The sequence below is a fragment of the Hypanus sabinus genome, chromosome 4, assembly GCF_030144855.1.
Source record: "Hypanus sabinus isolate sHypSab1 chromosome 4, sHypSab1.hap1, whole genome shotgun sequence".
Taxonomy (NCBI): domain Eukaryota; kingdom Metazoa; phylum Chordata; class Chondrichthyes; order Myliobatiformes; family Dasyatidae; genus Hypanus; species Hypanus sabinus.
The window spans coordinates 93,863,622-93,886,897 of NC_082709.1; the positions used below are offsets into that span (position 1 = coordinate 93,863,622).

General features: G+C 43.8%; 1 protein-coding gene across 2 annotated transcripts in view; it reads left to right on the top strand.

The window, feature by feature from the left end:
* The window catches only part of sema5ba (sema domain, seven thrombospondin repeats (type 1 and type 1-like), transmembrane domain (TM) and short cytoplasmic domain, (semaphorin) 5Ba), a 531,708-nt gene extending 509,179 nt beyond the window's left edge, over positions 1–22,529 (top strand). For both annotated transcript variants that reach the window (XM_059967676.1, XM_059967677.1), the window contains 4 exons: positions 3,547–3,696; positions 4,943–4,981; positions 7,357–7,565; positions 15,176–22,529. In XM_059967676.1, the coding sequence (XP_059823659.1) occupies positions 3,547–3,696; positions 4,943–4,981; positions 7,357–7,565; positions 15,176–15,328 (551 nt within the window). In that variant the 3' untranslated portion in view covers positions 15,329–22,529. The remainder of the gene's footprint in view (positions 1–3,546; positions 3,697–4,942; positions 4,982–7,356; positions 7,566–15,175) is intronic.
* Positions 22,530–23,276: the final 747 nt, after the last annotated feature.

The following is a 23,276-nucleotide window of genomic DNA, read 5'->3' on the forward strand; positions in this document are numbered from 1 at the left end:
TGACAGCTTCAATGACTTGGTTCGGTCCTGACCCTGAGTCTATGTAGAATTTGCACATTCTCCCTGTAACCACATGGTTTTCCTCTAGGTGCTCCAGTTTTATCACACATCCCAAAGCTGAGCATGATTGTTGGTTTGAGTGGAACATCTTACAAAAGGTAGTGGACTCAACCCTGTAAAGCCCTCCCAACCACTAAGTATATCTACATGAAATGTTGCTGAAGAAAAGCAACGTCCATCATCAAAGATCCTCACCACCCAGGCCATGCTCTTTTCTCTCTCCTGCCATCAGGTAGAAGGTACAGGTGCATCAGGACTCTCACCAGCAGGTTCAAGAACAGGTACTGACCTTCAACCCTCAGGCTCTTGAACAAAAGGGGATAGCTACACTCATTCTATTTCTGGTGATCTCACTTTAAGGACTCTATCTTATGATTTCATACTCTCCTTATTTATTGCTATTTCTTTATATTTGTATTCGTACAGTTTGTTGTCTTCTATGCTCTTGCTTTTTCATTGAACCTGTTTACAGTTACCGTTCAATAGATTTGCTGAGTATGCCCACGGGAAGGAGAATCTCAGGGTTGTATATGGTGACATGAACATACTCTGATAATAAATTTTACTTTGAACTTTGTTACATCATTGGTGTGCAGAGGAGCATCTCTGAATGCATAACACGTCAAGCATTGAAGTGGATGGGCTACAACAGTAGAAGATCACACTGGGTTCCACTCCTGTTTCTAACACAGCGGCCATTGAGTGTATCTTGCAATTGTCATGAGAGTCCTTTAATTTCAGTGGCTTTTGTCATACAGGGAACTGCAACACTGAACAACCTTATACCTTCTTCCAACACCCCAACTATCACAGCACCCCTCCTTGCTTAGCTGCTGCTCTTCTACACTATTTCTTCACTCTGCTCTAATAATATCATATCATCTGGTTTGACCACACTTGGAATACTGTGTTCAGTTCTTGTTGTCTCAGTACAGAAAGAATGTGGAAACTTTAGAGAGGGTGGAGAGGAGATTTTCCAGGATGTTCCCTGGACTAGAAGGCATATGAGGGTAGGTTGAGTGAGGTAGGGCTTTTCTCTTTCAAGCGAAGGAGAGTAAGAGGTGACTTGATAGAGTTGTATGAGATGAACAAGAATCAAAGATCAAGTGGCAAGTAGGTAGCCAGAAACTGTTTCCCAAGGCAGAAATAGCTAATAAATGGGGCCATAATTTTAAAGTGATCAGAGTGAAGTATAGTGGGGGGGGGGGGTGGAGATGCAAGAGTTAAGTCCTTTACACAGAGGGTTGGATATGTGGAACACACTGCCAGTGGTGGTGGTAGAGGCAGATCAATTGGGGGCATTTAGAAAGCTCTTAGAAAGGTGCATGGATGATAGAAAAAGAAAAGGCTATGTAGGAGGAAAGGGTTAGATAAATCTTATATAGGTTAAAAAGTCAGCACAACATTATGGGCCAAAAGGCTTGTACTTTGCTGTAATGTTCAAAGTTCTATGCTCTAGTATTTCTTTATAGAGTTGCAGAGCTATAGAGCATGGAAACTGGCCCTTTGGCCCATCTGAACCACACTGATGTTGTACCATTTACCAATGTTTGGCCTGTATCCATGTAAACATTTCCATGTATGCACCTGTCCAACAGTCTTTTAAATATAGTTCATGTACCACTTCCTCTGGCAGCTCATTCAATATACAGACCACACTCTTCTCCTCATCTTACTAAATCTCTCCCCTCTCACCTTAAAGCCTGTTCTCTGGTTCTTGATTCCCCAACCATGGGGAAAAAACTGTGTGCATTCACCCATGTCTGACCCTCATGATTTTATACACCTCTAAAAGACCACCCCTCATTGCTGTAACCACTGTTATTAGACACTTTAACAGATAAGATGGGCTCTTGACCTCACAGTCTATCCTGTTATGATCTTACAATTTATCACTTATTACAATTATCGCTTTCTAGGTAGCTTGTACACCATATTCTGTTTTGTTATTGTTTTACCTTGTTCTATTTTAACGCTCCATGTAATGATTTGATCTGTATAAACAGATTCCTTTTGGGTGTTATAATTGGGGTGGTAGTGGGTATCACTGCCTACTAAATGCTGTCAATGGCATGCATCTCAAATAGCCCCTGACAACCAAGTCCAGCTCCTAGACATTGTGTGACTTAGCTACTAAGCCCGGTGGAACCAGCTTTATTGACAGAAAGGGCAAAGGTGGGCTACTGGCACCTTAAAACCAGTTGCTTCTGGCATATGGGGCTCTTAAGCCATGGTTGGCTGCTCATCAAGAAGGAAAACTCTGAACTCAAACATCTGCTGCTTTCCAGCTATATCCACTCATGGGATAGGCTTTGGGAGCAAACCCCAGGGAAAAAATTCGGAGCTTGATTCCCAAAGGAGGATCCTATGTTGAGTTTAATGCTGACTGGCAGCTCCTGCAATGTAGCTGGTGCTACATTGTATCAGTCTCTGCCGTTCCTTTGGATTCATCAGCTGGGTGGAGAGAGGAACCTGCTACATGGGCAAGAGCTTACCCTCCATATCTTACTGACCTGGGTTACGTACTGGTTCTCCTATCATGTAGACAGTTGGGACACAGCATCCACGGTCGGCGTTGACCAATGGAAGGCCTTCAAAGATGTATGCACAGCACAGAAGACATGTTCTTCATTGTATCTGGTACATGTGACTATAATAAACCAATGCCAGTAAAGTAAAAGGTTGCTCAGCCTCTCTCTGTCACTCAGTTCCTTGAGTCTCACCACAGTAGTGTAGTGATAACACTACTTGAACCTTGTGATCCAGGTTCAATTCCCAATGCTGCCTGTAAGGAGATTGTATGTTCTTCCCATGACCTCCGGGTTCCCTGGTTTCCTCCCACAATCTGAAGACGTACCAGTTGCTCATTGTAAATTGTCCCATGACTACACTCGCTAGGCTAGTGTTAAATTTGTGGGTAGCTGGGCAGCTTGGATCAAAGGAGCAGCAGGGCCTACTTCATACGCCAATAAATCAATCCACAAATCTTCCCTGCACTCCTTCCAGTTCTATGGCATCATTGCTATCGCAGGGTAACCAAGACTGAACACAATATTCCAGATGCAGTCTCAATATTAAAGCCGTTATTTTCCAGGATTTCATACTGCTTGGAGCAGTTTCAAACATCCCAGAGTGATGTGAAAACTTATAACTGGTGCCAAGTGACTGTTAAATAACATGTGCAGCTAAAGATTAGCTTTATTTAACACATGTACATTGAAACATACAGTGAAAGGGGTCAGTGAGCATCCCACAAGCGTTACCACGCTTCTGACGCCATTACAGCATGCGCTCAACTCTTGAACCCTAACCCTGAGTGTATGTCTTGGGGATGTGGGAGGAAACCCATGTGACCATGGAGAGAACACACAAGTTCTTTAGAGATAGCAACAGAAATCGAACTCCAATCTTACAACTGACAATAAAATAATGTTGAGCTAATATGATTGGAATGACTAATAAAAATATGCCCTTGTGTGTTGTAAGGTGGCTGGTCAGTGTGGACAGAGTGGAGTCTGTGTGATGAAGAAGGAATACAGTCCCGCAGACGTCGATGTGAGGTGTCCAATTCAGGGCAAGGGCAGTGTGTGGGAAACAGCACCCAGTATCGACCCTGTCTCTACAATGAAATCCCAGGTAACAGGCTGGTCAACTAACTTGGGATCTCCAGTGCAACTTCTAGGGAGCATTAGGAACAGGAATCAGTTACCCTACCTATCATCTATGCAGAGAACATAACAAAGAATGACTCATAAAGAATAAATGAGGTCAAAGACTGACGGCCCAGATCTTGGGTTCTGGAAATTATTTTTTATTATGGGTGGTATGGACCTGAGCTGTTTATGAATGGGGACCTTCAAGTTACTCAAGTTGATAGGCTGAGGGAGCTAGGGATTTTCTCTTTTGAGCGAAGGAGAATGAGAGGTGACTTGATAGAGGTGTGTAAATTGATAAGAGTCAAGGATGAAGTGGATAGTCAGCACTTTTTTTCCAGGGTGGATCTGCCTAAGGGGGCATAATTTTAAGGTGATTGGGTGGCATGGTAGCATGGCAGTTAGTACAATGCTATTACAGCTCGGGGCCTTCTAAATTCAGTGTTCAGTTTCGACGCTGTCTGTAAGGAGTCTGTCTACATCCTCCCTGTGGAATGCGTGGTTCTTATCAGGGTCCTTCGGTTTACCCCCTGTAGTTCAAAGGTAGGTTAATTGGTCCCGAGATTAGGTTAGGGTTTGTCGGGGGCTGCTGGGTCAGTGTGGCTCCAACCCCACACAGTGTAGGGCGAGATGTCAAAGGTAGTTAATCAAATGCTGCCGGGGTGGCAGTAGAGGCAGATACATTAAGGACACTTAAAACACTCTCAGATAGGCTCATGGATGTAGGCAAATGCTGTTCTGTTCCATATTCTGTGTAAGTTACTTCCTGATTATTAGGCTAGTTTAATGACATTGCACAACTCAGTAGTGGTAAAATAGAAGCAGATGCTGGAAGCTGGAGCAACACACAAAATGCTGGAAGGCTTAATAGGTCAGAGAGCTTCTATGGAAGGAGATGGGCCATCAACATTTGGTGTCAATGTATTGAAAATGGAAGTTGTGAGGTGGGAGGCTGGGAGGTGATAGATGGGGGCATCAAAGGGTGCAGATGGTGGAATCTGAATGAAAGGAAGGTAGACATTGAACAGAGGGAGGGCATTGGGAAATACAGATGTGAATAGTTGGGGAGAGGAATCGGTGCAAAGATGGACAGATAGAGAGAGTGAAGGATGAGAAAGGGACAGGATAACAGGGTTGGGGTAAATAAAGCATTATGTTGGGAATTGTTCTTAGGAATAGCATTTTTGTTGGCATCTCTGCTAATGATGATTTCTGCCTCTCTCCTGCAGTGATTCAGCCTGCAATTGGAAGTGACACAAGCTGTGCAAGTAAGTCATGATATTTTCTCTGTGGAAAATGTTTTGTGAAGAAAGCTCTGTTGTGACCTGTGAACTTCAAGTGTTTTAAAATCACGTCCTATGACCTCTCTCTGTAACTCACTCCACATGATCATTGCTGCCTTAAGCAACAGCATCTAGAAGCAGAATTTTATCATGGTTACATCTACAGCGAAATCACCGTGTTGTCTATGGGGCTGCCCCCGCCCTCAAAGGTGCACATCTTCCAGGTCGCTCTCAGAGACAGCAAAGTGCCAAGCTGCACAGTTGGTCCCAAGACTTGATGCTTGTGAAGAACCGTAGTTTGAGATGTAGATCACGGACTCCGACAGAATCCCAGTCACCTTGAAAAGAAAGGAAAGATGTAAGAGAAGAAGAATAAGTCAGTTTGTGGACGAACTGAGAGAAGTCGTCTGGGTCTGCAAAAACTACTGGTGCCATCCTTCCACACTACTTCTCCTCAAATAAAAGATGGGGGAGATCTTAAATGAAATTTTTACATCTGTATTTACACAGGAGATGGATGCAGAATCTATAGAAGTAAGGCAAAGTGGCATTGACTTTATGTTCCCTGTACAGATTACAGAGGAGGAGATGTTTACTGTCCCGCGGCAAATCAGGGTGGATAAATCCTCAAGGCCTGACAAGGTGTTCCCTCAGGCCCTGTGGGAGTCTAGTGCAGAAATTGCAGGGGACTAGCGGACTATTTAAAACATCCTTATCAACAGGTGAGGTGCTGGAGGATTGAAGGATAGCTAACGTTGCTCCATTGTATAAGAAAGGAAATAAGAATGTCAGGAAACTATTGGACAGTGAGCTTGATATAAATAGTAGAAGGTACTATAGTAAGGGACTGGATATAAATGTTTTTGGATAGTCTGAGAATAATAAGGGATAGTCAACATGGCTCTGTGAATGGTAGGTCATGTATAGCCAATCTTAGAGTTTTTCAAGGAAGTTACCAGGAAAGTTGATGAAGGTAAGACAGTGGATGTTGTCTACCTGGACTTTTAGCGAAGTCTTTGACAAGGTGCTGCATGGAAGGTTGGTCAAGAAGAGTCAATGATTTGGCATTCAGGATGGCGTAGTAAATTGGATTAGACATGGATTTATGGGAGAAGCCAGAGAGTGGTAGTAGATGGTTGCCTCTCTGACTGGAGGACTGTGTCAAGTGGAGTGCCATAAGGATCAGTGCTGGGTCCATTGTTGTTTGTCATCTACATTAACAGTCTGGATGATAATGTGGTGAACCAAATCAGCAAATTTGTGGATGACACCAAGATTGCAGGTGTAGAGGACAGTGAAGAAGGCTATCAAAGCTTACAGTGGGATCTGAATCAGCTGGAAAAATGGGCTGAAAAACGGTGGGGAATTTAATGTATGAGGTGTCTCACTTTGAGAGGACAAACCAGGATAGAACTTACACGGTGAGGGGTAGGGCACTGAGAAGTGTGGTAGAACAGAGGAATCGGGGAATACAGATCTAAAATTCCTTCAACTTGGAGTCACAGCAGGAGAGAGTCATAAAGAGAGCTCCTGGCACATCAGCCTTCATAAATCAAAGTATTGAATACAGGAGTTTGGATGTTATGTTGAAGTTGTATAAGATATTGGTGAGGGCTAATTTGGAGTATTGGGTGCAGTTCTGGTCACCTACCTACAGGAAAGATATCAATAAGATAGAAAGAGTATAGAGAAAATTTACAAGGATGTTGCCAGTACTTGAGGAACTGAGTTACAGAGAAAGGTTGAATAGGTTTGGACTTTATTCCCTAGGGCATAGGAGAAGGAGGGGACATTGTATGGAGATATATAACATTATAAGGGGTATAGATAACTGCAAACAGGCTTATTCCATTGAGATTCAGTGAGTCATGGGTTAAGGGTGAAAGGTGAACTGTTTTAAGAGGAACTTGAGAAGGATCTTCTTCACTCAAAAGGGTGGTGGAATGAACTGCCAGTGGAAGTGGTAGATCAGGCTTTGATTTAAGAGAAAATTGGATGTTACATGGATGGGAGAGATATGGAGGACTATGGTCCGAGTGTAGGTCAATGGGACTAAGCAGAATAGATTAGATGGGCTGAAGATCCTGTTTCTGTGCTGTAGTATTCATTCACTCTATGACTGTAAAATGCAGAGTGCTGAATGGGTAGTGTCTGCAATGATTTTTCCTACCTGATTCTTTCTCCTGGACACATGGATGGTAGACTGCAGCCAGTGACCTGACAGTTGGCTGCAGTTTTTGGAAATTGTACAAGGGTGTTAACATTGTGATGTCATTGTGCTAGTTCCGTGTCTGTTGCTTTGAAGGTTTCAGGACTGTATTCCCCATCTTCTCTAAACATCTTACCATTTACCAATCCAGGTTACAGTATCTACCACCTGGTTGCCACCGGCATCGCCTCCTTCATGGGCACAAGCCTCATTACCCTGCTGATCTACATGTACTACCAGCGATGCTACAGACAATCTCAGGAGTCCACAGTAGTTCATCCGAGCACTCCCAACCACTTAAACTACAAGAGCAGCAGTCAGGCGAACAAAAATGAGCTGTACAATCCAATGGAAATCAAGGTAAATCAATTTCCACACAGTGGGCCATTTTCTGTGTGAGTGGCTCCCCCCCCCCCACCCCAAGTAAGAGGATCATGGACACCCGCACCCCTTTAGGGATGTGACTATGGAAATATCGCTGGCATTTGCATCATGAGGAGGAATTTCTTTAGCCAGGGAGTAGTGAATCTGTGGAATTCTTTCCCACAGGCAGCTGTGGTGGCCAGGTTTAAGGCAGAGGTTGATAAATTCTTGATTGGTCAGGGGATGAAAGGATACAGGGAGAAGGCAGGAGAGGAAAATTAGATCAGCCATGGTGGGACAAACATGATGGGCCAAATGGCCGAATTCTGCTCTTGTATCTTACGGTCTTAATCTAGTGCATTGCTAAGGGACAGCAGTTCCATCAGTCAGATGGAATAATACCTGTAGAAGAACCCATTCCAGGGGGGCCTGCCTTCACAATGGAAAGAGGGACCCAGGGCCCCTCTAACTTCTTCAGAATCATTAGCATTATAATACTGAATGCCACCAGGCGCCCATCTCCACCACTCTGGATTCTGTGTTTTATACCCTTAGACCTTACCTGTTCATCAGGTGCGACTGAACTGCAGCAGTTAGTGCTGCTGTTTCTCAGCTCTAGCAGCCTCAGTTTGATTGTGATCACCAGCACCGTGTGTGTGGAATTTTCAAGTACTCCCTATTTACCTCCTCATGATCCAGTTTCCTCCTACGTCCCATAGAAATGCAGAGTGTCTGCTGTAAAATCACTTGGTGTGGGAATGGTTTGTAACATGGGACAGAATCACTTCAAGCTTCAAATGGGAAAAGAGAACAGGTCCTTAGGCCCGCAGTGTCTGAGCCAGAAACTAAACCAAATCAATACCTTTTTGCAAGGCAAAAATGTCTAATATGAAGGAGCATAATTTTATAGTGATCCAAGGAAAGTATAAGTGGGGTGTCAGAGCTAAGTTCTTTACACAGACACGAGAAAATCTGCAGATGCTGGAAATCTGAGCAGCACACATAATGCTGGAGGAATTCAGCAGGCCAGGCAGCATCTATGGAAAAGAGTCCGGTTGAAGGGGTCAGCCCAAAACATCGACTGTTCACTTTTTTCCATAGACGCTGCCTGGACTGCTGAGTTCATCCAGCATTTTGTGTGTGTTCTTTACACAGGGAGTGGTGTATGGACCACTCTGCCAGGGGTAATGGTAAGGGCAGATACAAAAGAAGCTCTGAGTTAGGTACATGATAATAGAAAAATGGAGGTCTATTAGGAGGGAAGGGTTAGATTGGTAAATTAAAGGGTTAGCACAACATTGTTTGCCCAAGGGCCTGTACCATGCTGTATCAAAACACAGGCCAAAGCACAGTACAGGCCATGTTCTGCAGTATGTTATATGTCCCAAACTGAATCCGTTCTGTTTGCATGTGATTCATTCCCCTTCATTTTCTCCATATTCATGTACCTGTCTAACTGCCTATCTAAATCTAAATGCCATCCTCACAAATATACCCAAATCTATCGTGAGTGGCATGGGTGTATAGCAGTGAGCCTAAAATTTACAGCACTAACGGGTTCCATTCCTGATGCTGTCTGTAAGGAGTTTGTACGTTCTCTGTGAATGTGTGGGTTTCCTCTGGGTGCTCCAGTTTCTTCACGCATTCCAAAAATATACGGATTTGTAGGTTAATTGGTCACATGGGTGTAACTTGGCAGCGTGGGCTCATTGGACCAGAAGGACCTTTTACCCTGCTGTATCTATAAATAAAATAAAAATACAACATTGGCAATCTCAGCATCCACTCTCAAGCCAACATCCCCAGCACTGAATGTCTAACTGTGCTCAGGCAGGCCACATTGTCCATACGCCCAGCTGCAGGTTCAGATTTATCTACTTATCACATGTACATCCACACAACCTAATGATGTGCTGGGGGTAGCCTACAGGTGTTGTCACACATTTGACTGCCAACATGGTATACCCATAACGTTCAGCAGCAAAACAAGCCACTTTCCTCCCTCCCTCCCACCCACCCACCCACCCATTCACACACACAAATAGACAGTCCTCAACTCCCTGGACAGGCCAGGCCTCTAGCCTTCAGCAGACTTCTCCAGTGCGCTCACAGAAGCAGCCATTGGGTCTTGACTTTCGATCTACCTGGCTTCGATCTTTGTATCGACCCAGACTTGCCAATGACAGGGCTCCCAGGATGAGCATCCTGTTCTGAGCTCCGGCAGCACAATGGGTTTCCAGGAGGATAGTGATATTGCCCTTAACAAGACTAGAGATTAGCTTTAGTTTCACATGTGCAACAAAACATTGTTGTTGTTGTTCGTCCTTCGGAGTCGAAGACGACCATGACTTCTGTCAGGTGGAGGGTTTGTGACTGTGAGTCCAGAGGTGACTGGTGAGGCCAATCCGGGCCCTGAAAGCTCGCCCACATGTGGGACACATGAGGGTAGGTACTGCATTGGAAGTGGAGGTAGTTTGAGCCTAGCGCGTTTCCTCTGAGCCTCTGATTTCTGATTTCTGATTTCAGCTGCATACACTCCTTTAGTGGTCCTGCTCCACCAGGTTGGGTGGTCCAGAGCAAGTGATTCCCAGCTGCTGGGATTGATGTTGAGGTCTTTGAGGGACACTTTGAGGCAATCTTTGAAACGTTTCTTCTGCCCTCCATCTGAGCGCTTGCCCTGGCTCAGCTCTCCATACAGCAGCTGTTTTGGTAGTTGACTGTCAGATATCCTGATGACATGGCCAGCCCATCTGGCTTGGGCTTTCTGTAGGAGGGTGTAGACGCTGTGGGTGCTAGCCCGCTCCAGGACCTCCGTATCTGGGACTTTGTCCTGCCATCATATGTGGAGAAGTCTGCGGAGGCAGCTCAAATGAAAGTGGTTGAGCTGTTTAGCGTGTCTGCTGTAGACAGTCCAGGTCTCACTGGCATAGAAGAGGGTGGTGGGAACCACTGCTCGGTAGACCTTCAGCTTGGTGGTAAGGCTGAGTCCTCTCCACTCCCATACATTCTCACGGAGTCTCCCAAAGGCGGCACTGGCTTTGGCAATTCTGTTGCTGATCTCTGCATCTATGTTCACCGCTCTTGATAGAGTATTGCCCAGAAAAGTAAAGCTGTCGACTGCCCCTTTACTGTGATGTGTGGTTCCTGGTAGGGCTTTCCAGGTGCGGGCTGGTACATAACTTCGGTCATCTTGGTGCTGATTGAAAGTCCGAAGTTGTCACAGGCTCGTGAGAGGCAGTCCATTTCTTGCTGCATCTTCTGTTCTGTGCTGGTGTTGAGGGCGTAATCATCAGCGAATAAGAGGTCTCTGACGACAGTCTCCTTTACCTTTATAACAGCCTGTAGACACCGGAGGTTGAATAGCCCGCCGCCAGTCCTGTATCTGATGTGTATACCATCCTGACAATCACGGAAGGCATCAGTCAGCAGAGCAGAGAAGACCATGCTAAAGAGTGTAGGGGCGAGAACACATCCTTGCTACACTCTTTAGCATGGTCTTCTCTGCTATGCTGACTGATGGAGGATCAAAATATTGACACTTACAGTGAAATGCGTTGTTTGTGGCAAATCAGCAAGGATGTGGTGGAGTCTGCAAGTATCACCATGTACAAACTCTTTAGAGTCTGTGGCAGAAATCGAACCCAATTTTGTTATAAAGTGTGGTGTTGACTGCTACTTTACCATGCTGCCCTCATCAGCTCATGGAAATCTGTGGAAGAAACTCAGAGTAACCCAAACATCTGTCCACCCCTGCCCAATGTAACCACCATATAACCCAGAGAACTAGAGTCATAAACCACTACAGCAGAGAAACAGGCCATTCGACCTATCTAGTCTGATCTGAACTATTAAGCTGTCTAGTCCCAACAACCCACACCTGGACCATAGCCCTCCATACCCCTCCCATCCATGTGTGTATCCGAACTTCTCTTTAATGTTACAATTAACCTCACATCCACCACTTTCGCTGGAAACTCATTCCACATTCTCACCACCCTCTCAGTGAAGAAGTTCCCCCATGTTCCCCTTAAACATTTCACCTTTCATCCTTAACCCATGACCTCTAGATCTAGTCTCACTCCTCATGGAAAAAGCCTGCTTACATTTACTCTATATCTTTACCCCCTCATAATTTCTCCTACCTCTGTCAATTTTCCCTTAATTCCTGCATGCTCTAGGGAAAAAAGTCCTAACCTATTCAACCTTTCCTTATAATTCAGGTACTCGAGTCCCATCAACCTCCTTGTAGTAATGGCGTCATATGTTCCTTAACAGTGATGAAGGGAAAGTAGCATAGAGGCAGTCATTTTATGTTCATCATCACCATGCTCGTTGCTTCAAACTCAGAACTCTTTCCTCTGATTCAGTTCCCAATGATCTTTAATCAGTGTTCCCAATCCCAAACCTATTCTCCTTATCTAGGTAAATAATACCCTTCATAATTTCAATACTTCTATTAAACTCATCCAAGATTAGCAATCTCAATATCCTCAGTTTTTCCTTGCTGACAAAACCATCGGGAGTCTTTATTCCAGAGTGCAGTGGTCTCCAGTGGAAGTTAACTTCCACTACTCCAGGCTCCTGGACCCACCAAAGCTGTGTGAAAGTCTGAAGCTGCAGTCTGAAGCCTACTATGTCCTCTATTGATTATCCCTTTATTATACAGTCATAATGCATAATGCAGTAATTTATAAAAGCCACCACACTCAGGATAAGATGAGCTCAGGAATTTTTTAGTAAGTTGGTTCCTAATCAACTAGCGTAAGCATTTAGCATCTTGATTCTTCCCCTAACCTTCACGACAGATGTAATTAAAAGCAAATTTATTGTCATGATCGTGTGAGGAGCATTGGATGTCCCCAGACCTGTACTCAATGGAGTTCAGGAAGATAAGGTGAAATCTCATTGAAACCTGGATACCAAAAGGTCTGGACAGAGCAGATGTGGAGAGGATTCTTGAATTAGTAGGAGTGTCCTGTACACAAGAGCACAGCCTCAGAATTAATAGACATCCCTTTTAGAACTGAGATGAAGAGGAATCTCTAAAGCTAGAGAGGAGAATCTGTAGAGGTCAAATCATGGGATGTATATAAGGCAGAGATTAATAGGTTCTTGATTGATAAAGGGGTTTGGGTTACAGCAAAAATGAAGATCAGGGTTAAAAGAATCAGCCATGGTTGAATGGCAGAGTGGACTCAATGGGCTGAATTGCCCAATTCTTCTCGTATATCTTATGGTTGCAGTGAGTACCATTTATAAAATGCATGGGATTTATTTGCTGAAGCTACTCTCTCGATACCTTCCAAAATAGCAATCTCTGCCACCAAGAAAGACCACAGACACAAAGTAACAACAAACTTTGCTGGGCTTAAATTTTCAAATTTCTTACCCAACTGATCTCCTCATTATATGAAGGACATGCAAGCTTTAGAGAGGGTGTAGGGGGGGATATAACAGCATTAGAGAATATGTCTTCTGAGAGTAGGTTGAGTGAGCTAGGGCAATAGGATATACTGTGTATGAAAAAATAAGTAGTGCAAAAAGTGAGCAAAATATGAGGTAGTGTTCATGGTCTGTTCAGAAATTGGATGGTGGAGGGGAAGAAACTTTGAATATGCATCTTTAGGCTCCTGTACCTCTTTTCTGATGGTAGTAATGAGAAGAGGGCATTTTCGGGATGGTGAGGGCCCTTAATGATAGATGCTTATCCATGTGTCTGAGTCTCTTAAATGTCCCTGTTTTATCAGTTTCAGCATTCTCCCCCAGCAGTGCATTTCAGACACCTACCTCTCTGTGTAAAAAAACTTTTCTCTAACCTCTCCTATAAGCATCCCTCCTGTCACCTGAAAAGGATGCCCTCAGTTATTAACCATTATTGCCCTGGGAAAAAAGCACTGGCTTTCCACACTGTCTATACCACTGATGTGTTGGGTTTAGGTGGGTTTGAGTTCCAGCCCATTCCAGCCTTGATCTGCGTGTTATCCAGGTTGGGATAATTTGTTGAGTATTATACTGTGTGCCTCTGACTTTGTTCAGTATTTGCTGTATCATCATCAGATAGGTGTTAGCATCTTTAAGATTTTATATGGTCATGTTGGGTTGGATCTGTTGAAGAATACTGGTCTCTATAGGGCTGGATGGCAAAAGCCGAAATGGATCTTGATTGAATTTTAATCTTCCAATCCTACTCTTGTCTCAAAGATTCTCTACTCTGGGATGTTCTGAGGTGAGCTAGACTCACAGAGAGATCAGCACAGAAACACTGTGCCATGGTAGCGTAGCGGTTAGTGAAACACTACAACAGCTCTGGGTGTCAGAGTTCAGGGTTCAACCCTTACCTCTGTAAGGAGTTTGTATGTTCTCCTTGTGGAATGGGTGGGTTTTCTCCTGTCTCATCTCGCAATCCAAAGATGTACTGGTTAGTAGGTTAATTGGTCATTGTAAATTGTCCCATGGTTAGGTGAGGGTTAAATCAGGGATTGTTGGAGGCTCGAAGGGCCAGGAGTGTCCACTCCCACTGTATCTCTAAAATAAGCAGGCCTTTCAGCTCAATGATCTGCACCTATTAACAAATGTCCATTTTTACACCAATAGAAGACCATAAATCATTAGGTATAGGAACAGAATTAGCACATTCAGCCTATTGAGCTTCTTATACTATCTATCATGGCTGATTTTTTTGTTTTAAAGCTATTCTCCAACCTTCTCCCTTAAATCCCTTATCAATCAAGACCCTATCAAACTCTACTGTAAATACCTCCAATGATTTAGCCTGCACAGCCTCTGTGGCAATGAATTGCACAGATTCACCATCCTCTGGCTGAAGAAATTCCTCCTCATCTCATTTTGAAAGGCAAGTCCCTTTATTCTGAGGCTATGCCACATTCTCTCTAACCAGCATATTTAATACCTAGTAGGTTACAGTGAGATCCTCCCTCAGCCTTCTGAATTCCTTTGAGTACAGGCGCAGAGACATCAAATGTTCCTCATTTGTTAAGGCCTTTCCTTTTCTAGGATCATTCTCATGAAATTCCTTTCGACCGTCTCCAGAGCTAGCATAGCTTTTCTGAAATATGAGGTGCAAAATTACTCACAATATTCCAAATGTGATACGACCAATGGCTTTTAAAACCTTAGCAGTTCATCCTTCCTTCAACATAGCTCATAGAATAGTACACAATACAGTGAAAGGGCCCTTTGGCCCACAATGTTGTGCCAAACTAATTAAACCAATCCCTCTACTGGCACATTATCAGAATTTCTACCCTCATCCATTGGTTTCACCCCATATTCCTATCAACTCCCTCCCTCCAGATTCTCCTACTTGACTACGTGCCAGGTACATTTAACAGTAGCCATTTAACCCAACGATCTCCACCCTTTTGGGATACCAGAGCAAATACCTATGGCCATCTAGAGAAGGTGCAAATTCCATGCACACAGAGCCTGATGTCAGGATTGAACCTGGGTCACTGAAGCTATGACTAGCTCTACTAGCTGAACCACAGGATCACTTGCTGTGCTGTACTGCAGAAACTCTCGATTTTTTACCTTCTAGTTTGGTTAACCACTAACCTAAACACATCTGACTTTTTGTTTTCCCTCAGACTCTGAACAAGAACAATTTGATTCCTGATGACAGAAGCAACTATTTATCCTCATTACAGCAGACGAATGTGTACACCACTACATATTATCCCAGCACCCTGAATAAGTATGACTACAGGCCCGACTCATCACCTAGCAGAACCTACACCTAAATCCCACAGTGCCAGTGCTTGGAGATGAATCAAAATGGACCCCTGCGAGCAAATCGTGATTATAGAAATGCTAGTAGGCATCATAGTATCAGCCAATCACAGTTCAATTTTGTCTTGAGATCATCCATTAAAGATTTGCACTTCTTCAAGATCCACACTTCCAACCATCAAGACTTCTTTATGACTTGTGAGAAATCAGGACTTAATAAGCAATGGATTATATATATATATAGACTCGTGGATGAAGAGGTATAATTCGTTTCTGACGGGAAAGGACTGAACAAAGCCGAGAAAGTGATCGCCACAATGGCCGAACAGTTCAAATGTTATCACGGCAACCGGTCATCTCTATGAAGCTGTAGATTTGCTGAGGATTTCCTCATTGAGATTAATTGTTACTTTGAGAATTTGACTGTCGAACCAGGAAATACTCCTTCAAAAATAAGAGGGGAAAATTACATTATTTTTGTTATTAATCAAAAAGGTTTTTTTCTCTCTCTCTACCCCTTCAGTATTTCCTTTCAGTTGGATGTCCTGTGAAGCCTAATAGTAGCAAAGCATAGTCTTACATAGTATTTACAGTATAGAAATGGGCCCTGGAGCCCGACAGATCCAAGCCAGTGTTTATCTTATCAGTGTTTCCTCACATTTCATTCCACCAGATGTAGGACCATCAGAATATTCCCTGTTTTTTAACTGACCTGTTGCTTGTAATGTGTCCCCTGTCCATGCATTCCTCCCTTTTCTCACTGTGAGCATGGTTTCTTTTAGCCGGGAAGTCAGTTGATTGATAACCAACTGTACATCATTGTGAACTTGTTGGATTTGGCACTTGGGAAAATGAAGGAGAAGGATAAAGTCAACATTTGTTTCTTTAACCAGGGACTTCCAGCAAATCAATTTATAACATTGGAAATTAATGGTGAAATATTTAAAGCAACTGTATTTTTTCTGTTTTCAATTGATGAGATCAAACACGCTTTTTATAAAGAGATTAAATCCTGTTCTTTGTTTATTGGAGGGGAGATGGAAAAATGCAAAAGAGTTGAAGGTCATTCAGTCCAACATGGTTGTGCCAGCTTATTTAAGAGTCTATCAGATTTCCTGGATTCTGTACAAAACACTGATAATTTAACCTTGTAGCAAAAGAAAAACTGCTTGAGGAACAAAACAGGTCAACTAATCCAGAGCAATGTCTTGTGTGTTGTTCCACATTGCAGTATCTACAGTCTCTTGTGTCTCCAAAATACTTAAGGAACTCAACAAGTCAGCAAATGAGATTAGTTTTGTTTACTGAAAGGTCCGAAGATAGATAAGTCACCTAGATCAGATGGTATGCACCCCAGGGCTCTAAGAAGATGGATGAAGAGATTGTGGAGGCATTAGTAATGATCTTTGAAGAATCAATTAATTCTGGCATGGTTCTGGAGGACTGGAAATTGCAAATATTACTCCACTCTTCAAGAAGGGAGAGAGGCAGAAGAAAGGAAATTATAGGCCAGTTAGTCTGACCTCAGTGGTTGGGAAGATGTTGAAATTGATTGTTAAGGATGTTGTTTCAGGCTACTTGGAGGCACATGATAAAATAGGTCGTAGTCAGCATAGTTTCCTTAAGGGAAAATTTTGCTTGATAAATCCATTGGATTCTTTTGAAGAAATATAAAGCAGGATAGACAAAGGTGAATCAGTGGATGCAATGTACTTGGATTTTCAGAAGGCCTTTGACAAAGTGCCATAATTGAAGCAGTTGAACAAGTTAAGAGCCCATGGCTTTACAGGAAAGATACTAACATAGATTAAGCAGTGGCTGATTGGCAGGAGGCAAGGAGTGGAAATAAAGAGAGCCTTTACTGTTTGGCTGCTGGTGACTAGTGGTGTTTCACAGGGGGCTATGTTGGGACCGATTCTTTTTACATTATATGTCAATATATGGATGATGGAATTGATGGCTTTGTAGCCAAGTTTGTGGATGATACAAAAAGAAGTGGAGGGGCAGGTAGTTTTGAGGAAGGAGAGAGACCACAGACAGATAGATAGACATACTTTATTGATCCCGAGGGAAATTGGGTTTCGTTACAGTTGCACCAACCAAGGATAGAGTAGAAATATAGCAAATAAAACCAGAAATAATTAGATAATAATAAGTAAATTATGCCAAGTGGAAATAAGTCCAGGACCAGCCTATTGGCTCAGGGTGTCTGACACTCCGAGGGAGGAGTTGTAAAGTTTGATGGCCACAGGCAGGAATGACTTCCTATGATGCTCAGTGTTGCATCTCGGTGGAATGAGTCTCTGGCTGAATGTACTCCTGTGCCTAACCAGTACATTATGGAGTGGATGGGAGTCATTGTCCAAGATGGCATGCAACTTGGACAGCATCCTCTTTTCAGACACCACCGTCAGAGAGTTCAGTTCCACCTCCACAACATCACTGGCCTTGTGAATGAGTTTGTTGATTCTGTTGGTGTCTGCTACCCTCAGCCTGCTGCCCCAGCACACAACAGCAAACATGATAGCACTGGCCACCACAGACTCATAGAACATCCTCAGCATCATCCGCCAGATGTCAAAAGTCTCCTCAGGAAATAGAGACGGCTCTGACCCTTCTTGTAGACAGCCTCAGTGTTCTTTGACCAGTCCAGTTTATTGTCCATTCATATCCCCAGGTAATTGTAATCCTCCACTATGTCCACACTGACCCTTTGGATAGAAACAGGGATCATCAGTGCCTTGGCCCTCCTCAGGTCCACCACCAGCTCCTTGGTCTTTTTCACATTAAGCTGCAGAAGATTCTGCTCACACCATATGACAAAGTTTCCCACCGTAGCCCTGTACTCAGCCTCATCTCCCTTGCTGATGCATCCAACTATGGCAGAGTCATCAGAGAACTTCTGAAGATGGCAAGACTCTGTGCAGTAGTTGAAGTCTGAAGTGTAGATGGTGAAGAGACCACACAGAAGGACTTAGCCAGATTAGGAGAATGGGCAAAGAAGTAGCAGCATCAGGAAGTGTATAATCATGCACATTGGCAGAAGAAATAAAGGTGTTGACAATTTTCTAATTGGAGAGAAAATTCAAAAATCTGAGGTGCAAGGAGTCTTGGGAGTCCTTGGGTAAAATTCCCTAAAGATTAACTTGCAGGTTGAGTTGGTAGTGGGGAAGGCAGATGTGATGTTAGCATTCCTTTCAAGAGACTAGAATAGTGGTCACCAACCTTTTTAAACCCAAGATCCCCTACCTTGGCCTTAGTGAAAGGCAAGATCGACCCTACTAAATCGATTAGTTACACACATGCACACCGGGCAGAAAAGACTGGAAGTAAAACCCCACAACCCAGAAGAAATAATGTATGTACACCAGGGGTCACCACCCTTTTTTGCACCGCGGACTGGTTTAATATTGACAATATTCTTGAGGACCGGCCGATAGGGGGGTGGGTGTTGAACACGACCGGAATACAGCGATACTCGAAGCAGGTTCCTTATGTCCAGTCTATTCTGCAATTTAGTTTTCGTGGCTCTCAGCACTTAGCTTCTGTCCCTCTTGCTCACGTTTTTTCCGCTGAAAAAACTCAACGTGTTTGTCTCTAAGTGCAATGTGCTTGGACTCAGAGTACCGAAGCAGGTTTGAAGGCTTCATTGCCTCACTAGACAGCCTCCGGGCCCAAACTCCAGCCTCCCGCCCACCCACTGCCAGACGCCTTGGCCAGATGCGGCTGGTCATGGGTGGGGTGAGAGGACAAGGTCAGGGTCGGAGGTCCCCGTGCTGGGGCCACGGCGGTCGCAGTTCGGAGAGAGAGAGCAACTGAGCGAGCGAGGAGTGCGACAGGACGCACATCTGCCCCCCCCCCCCCCCCGTAGGATCTATCGGCCGACAAAAGTTTTTTCAGTATATCACAGTGAGGTAGCTGCTCTGTTACTTACGAAACCCTGAGCCCGAATTAGGTCGTCTACGAATATTTTATCACCGGGTTCCCCACGAACATTCGGTGTGGTGAACAGGTTTAAAGGCGGCACCCATCTGTGCGCGCTCCAGTCGGCCAGTTACCCGCGGCCAACCAGTGATCTCTGGTGTGAGGGTGTCACTGTGTTTAGGCGACTGATGACCTTGCGTGCATTCAAGTTCAACAAATCATATCGTTTCCTCGCGGTCTGGTGGTTGGGGACCACTGAAGTACACTGTGTAGTGCAGGGGGGGGGGGGGGGGAGCTACACGCATGCGCACTGGGCAGAAAGAACGGAACTAAAATCCCGCAGCCCAGAAACAATCTCTCAACAGTATTTGTGTATTTATTTTTCATTTTTTTTCGGGATCTACTGGGAAAGTCTCAAAGATCCACGAGTTGATTGCAATCGACGGGTTGGTGACCACTAGACTAGAACATAAAAGCAAGGTTGGAATGTTGAGGCTTTATAAAACACTGTTGAGGCCTCACTTGGAGTATTGTGAGCAATTTTAAGTCCCTTATCTGAGAAAAGATGTGCTGTAACTTGGCAGGGTTCAAAGGAGATTCTAGGATAAAAAGGTTAGACATATGACGAGAGTTTGATATCTCTGGGCCTGTATTCACTGAAATTCAGAAGAATAAGGTCTGATCTCATCGAAACCTATCGAATAGTGAAAGACCTTGATAAAGTGGATGTGGAGAGCATGTTTTCTATGATGGGGAAGTCTAAGATCAAAGGACACAGCCTCAAATTAGAGAGGCGTTCTTATAGAATGGAGATGAGGAGGAATTTCTTTAGCCAGAGAGTGGCAAATCTGTGGCATTTGTTACCACAGGCAACTGTAGAGGCCAAGTCATTGATTCTTGATTAGTCAAGACATGAAAGGATATGGGGAGAAGGCAGAAGAATGGGACTGAGAGGAAAATTGGATCAGCCATGATGAAATAGTGGAGCAGCCACTATTGCTCCTATATATATATATATGGTCAGCCATAAGATATCTTATGGTATAAGGAGTCATAAGGATCATACCATAAGGATCTTATGGTATAAGGTATAGGCTGCTCCTATATACTATATCTAATGGTATATAGGAGCAGCCACTCTTGCTCCTATATCTTATGGTCAGGCGGCAACTGTGTAGAGAAATGGACAGTTGAAATTTCTGTCTAGATGAAGACTCTCAACCAAAAACATCAACTTTTTCCTCCACAGATGTTGCCAGACCTGATGATTTCCTCTAGCATTCTGGAATCTGGAATAATAAACAAAATGTTGGAGGAACTCAGCAGATAAGGCTGCATCCATGGAGATAAAAATAAAGTTGACATTTTGGGTCTTGATTTCAGTCTGGCTGAAGGGTCTTGACTCTTCATTTTCTTCCATTGGTGCTGCCTGACCTGCTGAGTTCCTCCAGCAATTTGGTGATCCATTCTGGTTCGTGCTGTGCTCGTTGATTCAGGTACTGAATGGTTGAAGGACAGTACAGTAGCTGTCCTTGAACCTGGTGATGTGGAACTTCAGCTTTCTGTACCTCCTGACTAATGGTAACTGTGTGAAGATGTCACCTCCCTGATGCCATTACATATGTGTGATTTGAGATGTTTTTCTTTCACAGTATCGTATAACACATAATTCGGCACTTCGATGCATCATATCTTTGGCATCATTAGCTATTAATCCACATCACCATCACTTTGTCCATAGCTTTCTATCTCCTGTTGATTCAAATGCTTTTGCAGGTACTTCTTAAATATAGTGAGAACTCACTGATATGGAGGTCAATGGCACAGCCTGTCTTTTTTTTGTCTTTATTAAATCCCTTTAATCAAGAGGTAAGTAAAAGTCAATCGTATTGACGGGTCCCAGGTTACTTACAGTACAACAAGACAAGGTAAGGACAGCAGATAGAAATAAGCTTGAAAGAGCGCAGAGAAAATTTCCAAGGATGCTGTCAGGTTTTGAGGACCTTATGCTTACTAGGTTATGACTTTTCTCCCTGGAGTGCAGGAGAATGAGGGGTGATCCTACAGAGGTATAGCAAATTACCAGTATATAAAATTATAGGGTGAATGCAGGCTTTTTCTGCTCAGGATGGCGTAGACCAGAACTAGATGTGGGTAAAAGGAGAAATATTAAAGGGAAATATTTAAGCACTTGGAATACGCTGTTCAGTTCTAGTCACCTCACTACAGGAAGGAAGTGGATAATATAGAGAGAGTGCAGAGGAGATTTACAAGGATGTTGACTGGATTGGGGAGCATTCCTTATGAGAATAGGTTGATTGAACTTGGCCTTTTCTCTTTGGAGTGACGGAGGACGAGAGGTGACCTGATAGAGGTGTACAAGATGATGAGACGCATTGATCGTGTGGATAGCTAGAGGCTTTCTCCCAGGGCTGAAATGGCTAACATGAGGGGGCATAGTTTTAAGGTGCTTGGAAATAGCTACTGAGGGGGTGTCGGGTAAGTTTTCCACACAGAGAGTGGTGGATGCATGGAATGCATTGCCAATGATGATCGTAAAGGCAGATACAATAGGGTCTTTTAAGAGACACTTAGATAGGTACATGGAGCTTAGAAAAATAGAGGTAGGGAAGTTCTAGGCAGTTTCTGGAGTAGGTTAAATGGTTGTCCTGGCACAACATTGTGGGCTGAAGGGCCTGTAATGTGCCGAGATTTCTATGAAATCTGAGGGGGTTCACTCAGAGTGGTGTGTGTGTTCCCTCAAAACTAATCAATAAGTGCCAAGACCATGGCCTCAGTACCTACTTGTGCAACTGGATCTTCAATTTTCTCACCTGCAGAGCCCCAGTCAGTTCAGATTTACAACATCTCTTCACAATCACCATCAGCATACATGCACCACAAGCCTGTGTGCTTAGTCCCCTGCTTCCACCTGTGAGGCAAAGCACAGCTCCAACACCATCTTTAAGCTTGCTGATGACACCACTGTTACTGGCCAAATCAAAGGTGGTGATAAATCAACATAAAGGTGGAAGATTGAAAATCTGACCGGATGGTTCCACAATAACAACTTTTCACACAATGTCAGCAAATCCAAAGAGCTGATTTTTGACTAAAGAAAGAGGAAACAGGAAGTCCAGGAGCTAGTCCACATCAGGGCATTTGAGGTTTTTCATTAATTCTATTGTGTTTCTTTGTATTTACTGTAAATGCCTGCAAGAAAATGAACCTCAGGGTAGTATATGGTGACATATATGTACTTTGATAATAAATTTATTTTGAACTGTGGAGCTTCGAACCTTGAGTGTGGATTGAGCTGTCAATGCTGTAATACTCTATGACTCTATGCTCTACGTCCCTCCATGAAAGTCGTTAGTGAAGGCTTATAAGATTTAGCATTTGGTGAGAAATCAATGGTCTTGTGTCCTTCTTAACTTGCACCCATTTGCCCCTGTTTTGCCTGTATTCCTTTAAACCAGCGGTTCCCAACCTTTTTTATGCTATGGCCCCCTAACATTAAATGAGGGATTCATGGATTGTGCAACTGCAAAAGAGGGAAAAACAGCAATAAATATCAAGAACATGAGATGAAGAGCCCTTGAAAATGAGTCCTTGGGTTGTAGGAACAGTTCAGTGATGGGTGAGTGAAGCTGAGTGGAATTATCCCTCTGGTTCAAGAGCTTGATGGTTGCGGGGTAATAACTGTTCCTGAACTGTGGGTGTGGGTCCTGAGGCTCCTGTGCCTTCTTCCTGATGTTCTGGCACCAGCGAGAGGAGAGCATGGCCTGGGTGGTGGTTGTGGGGGAGAGGTTTGATGATGGACGCTGCTGATTTCCTCTAACAGTGATCCAAGTAGATATGCTCAGTGGTGGGGAGGGATTTATTCATGATGGATTGGGCTGTGTCCATTGCTTTTTGGAGGAATTTCCATTCAAGGGAATTCATGTTTCCATAGCAGGCCACAATGCAACCAGTCAATACACTCTCTACCATACATCTATAGAAGCATCAACATTTTAAATGTCATGTCAAATC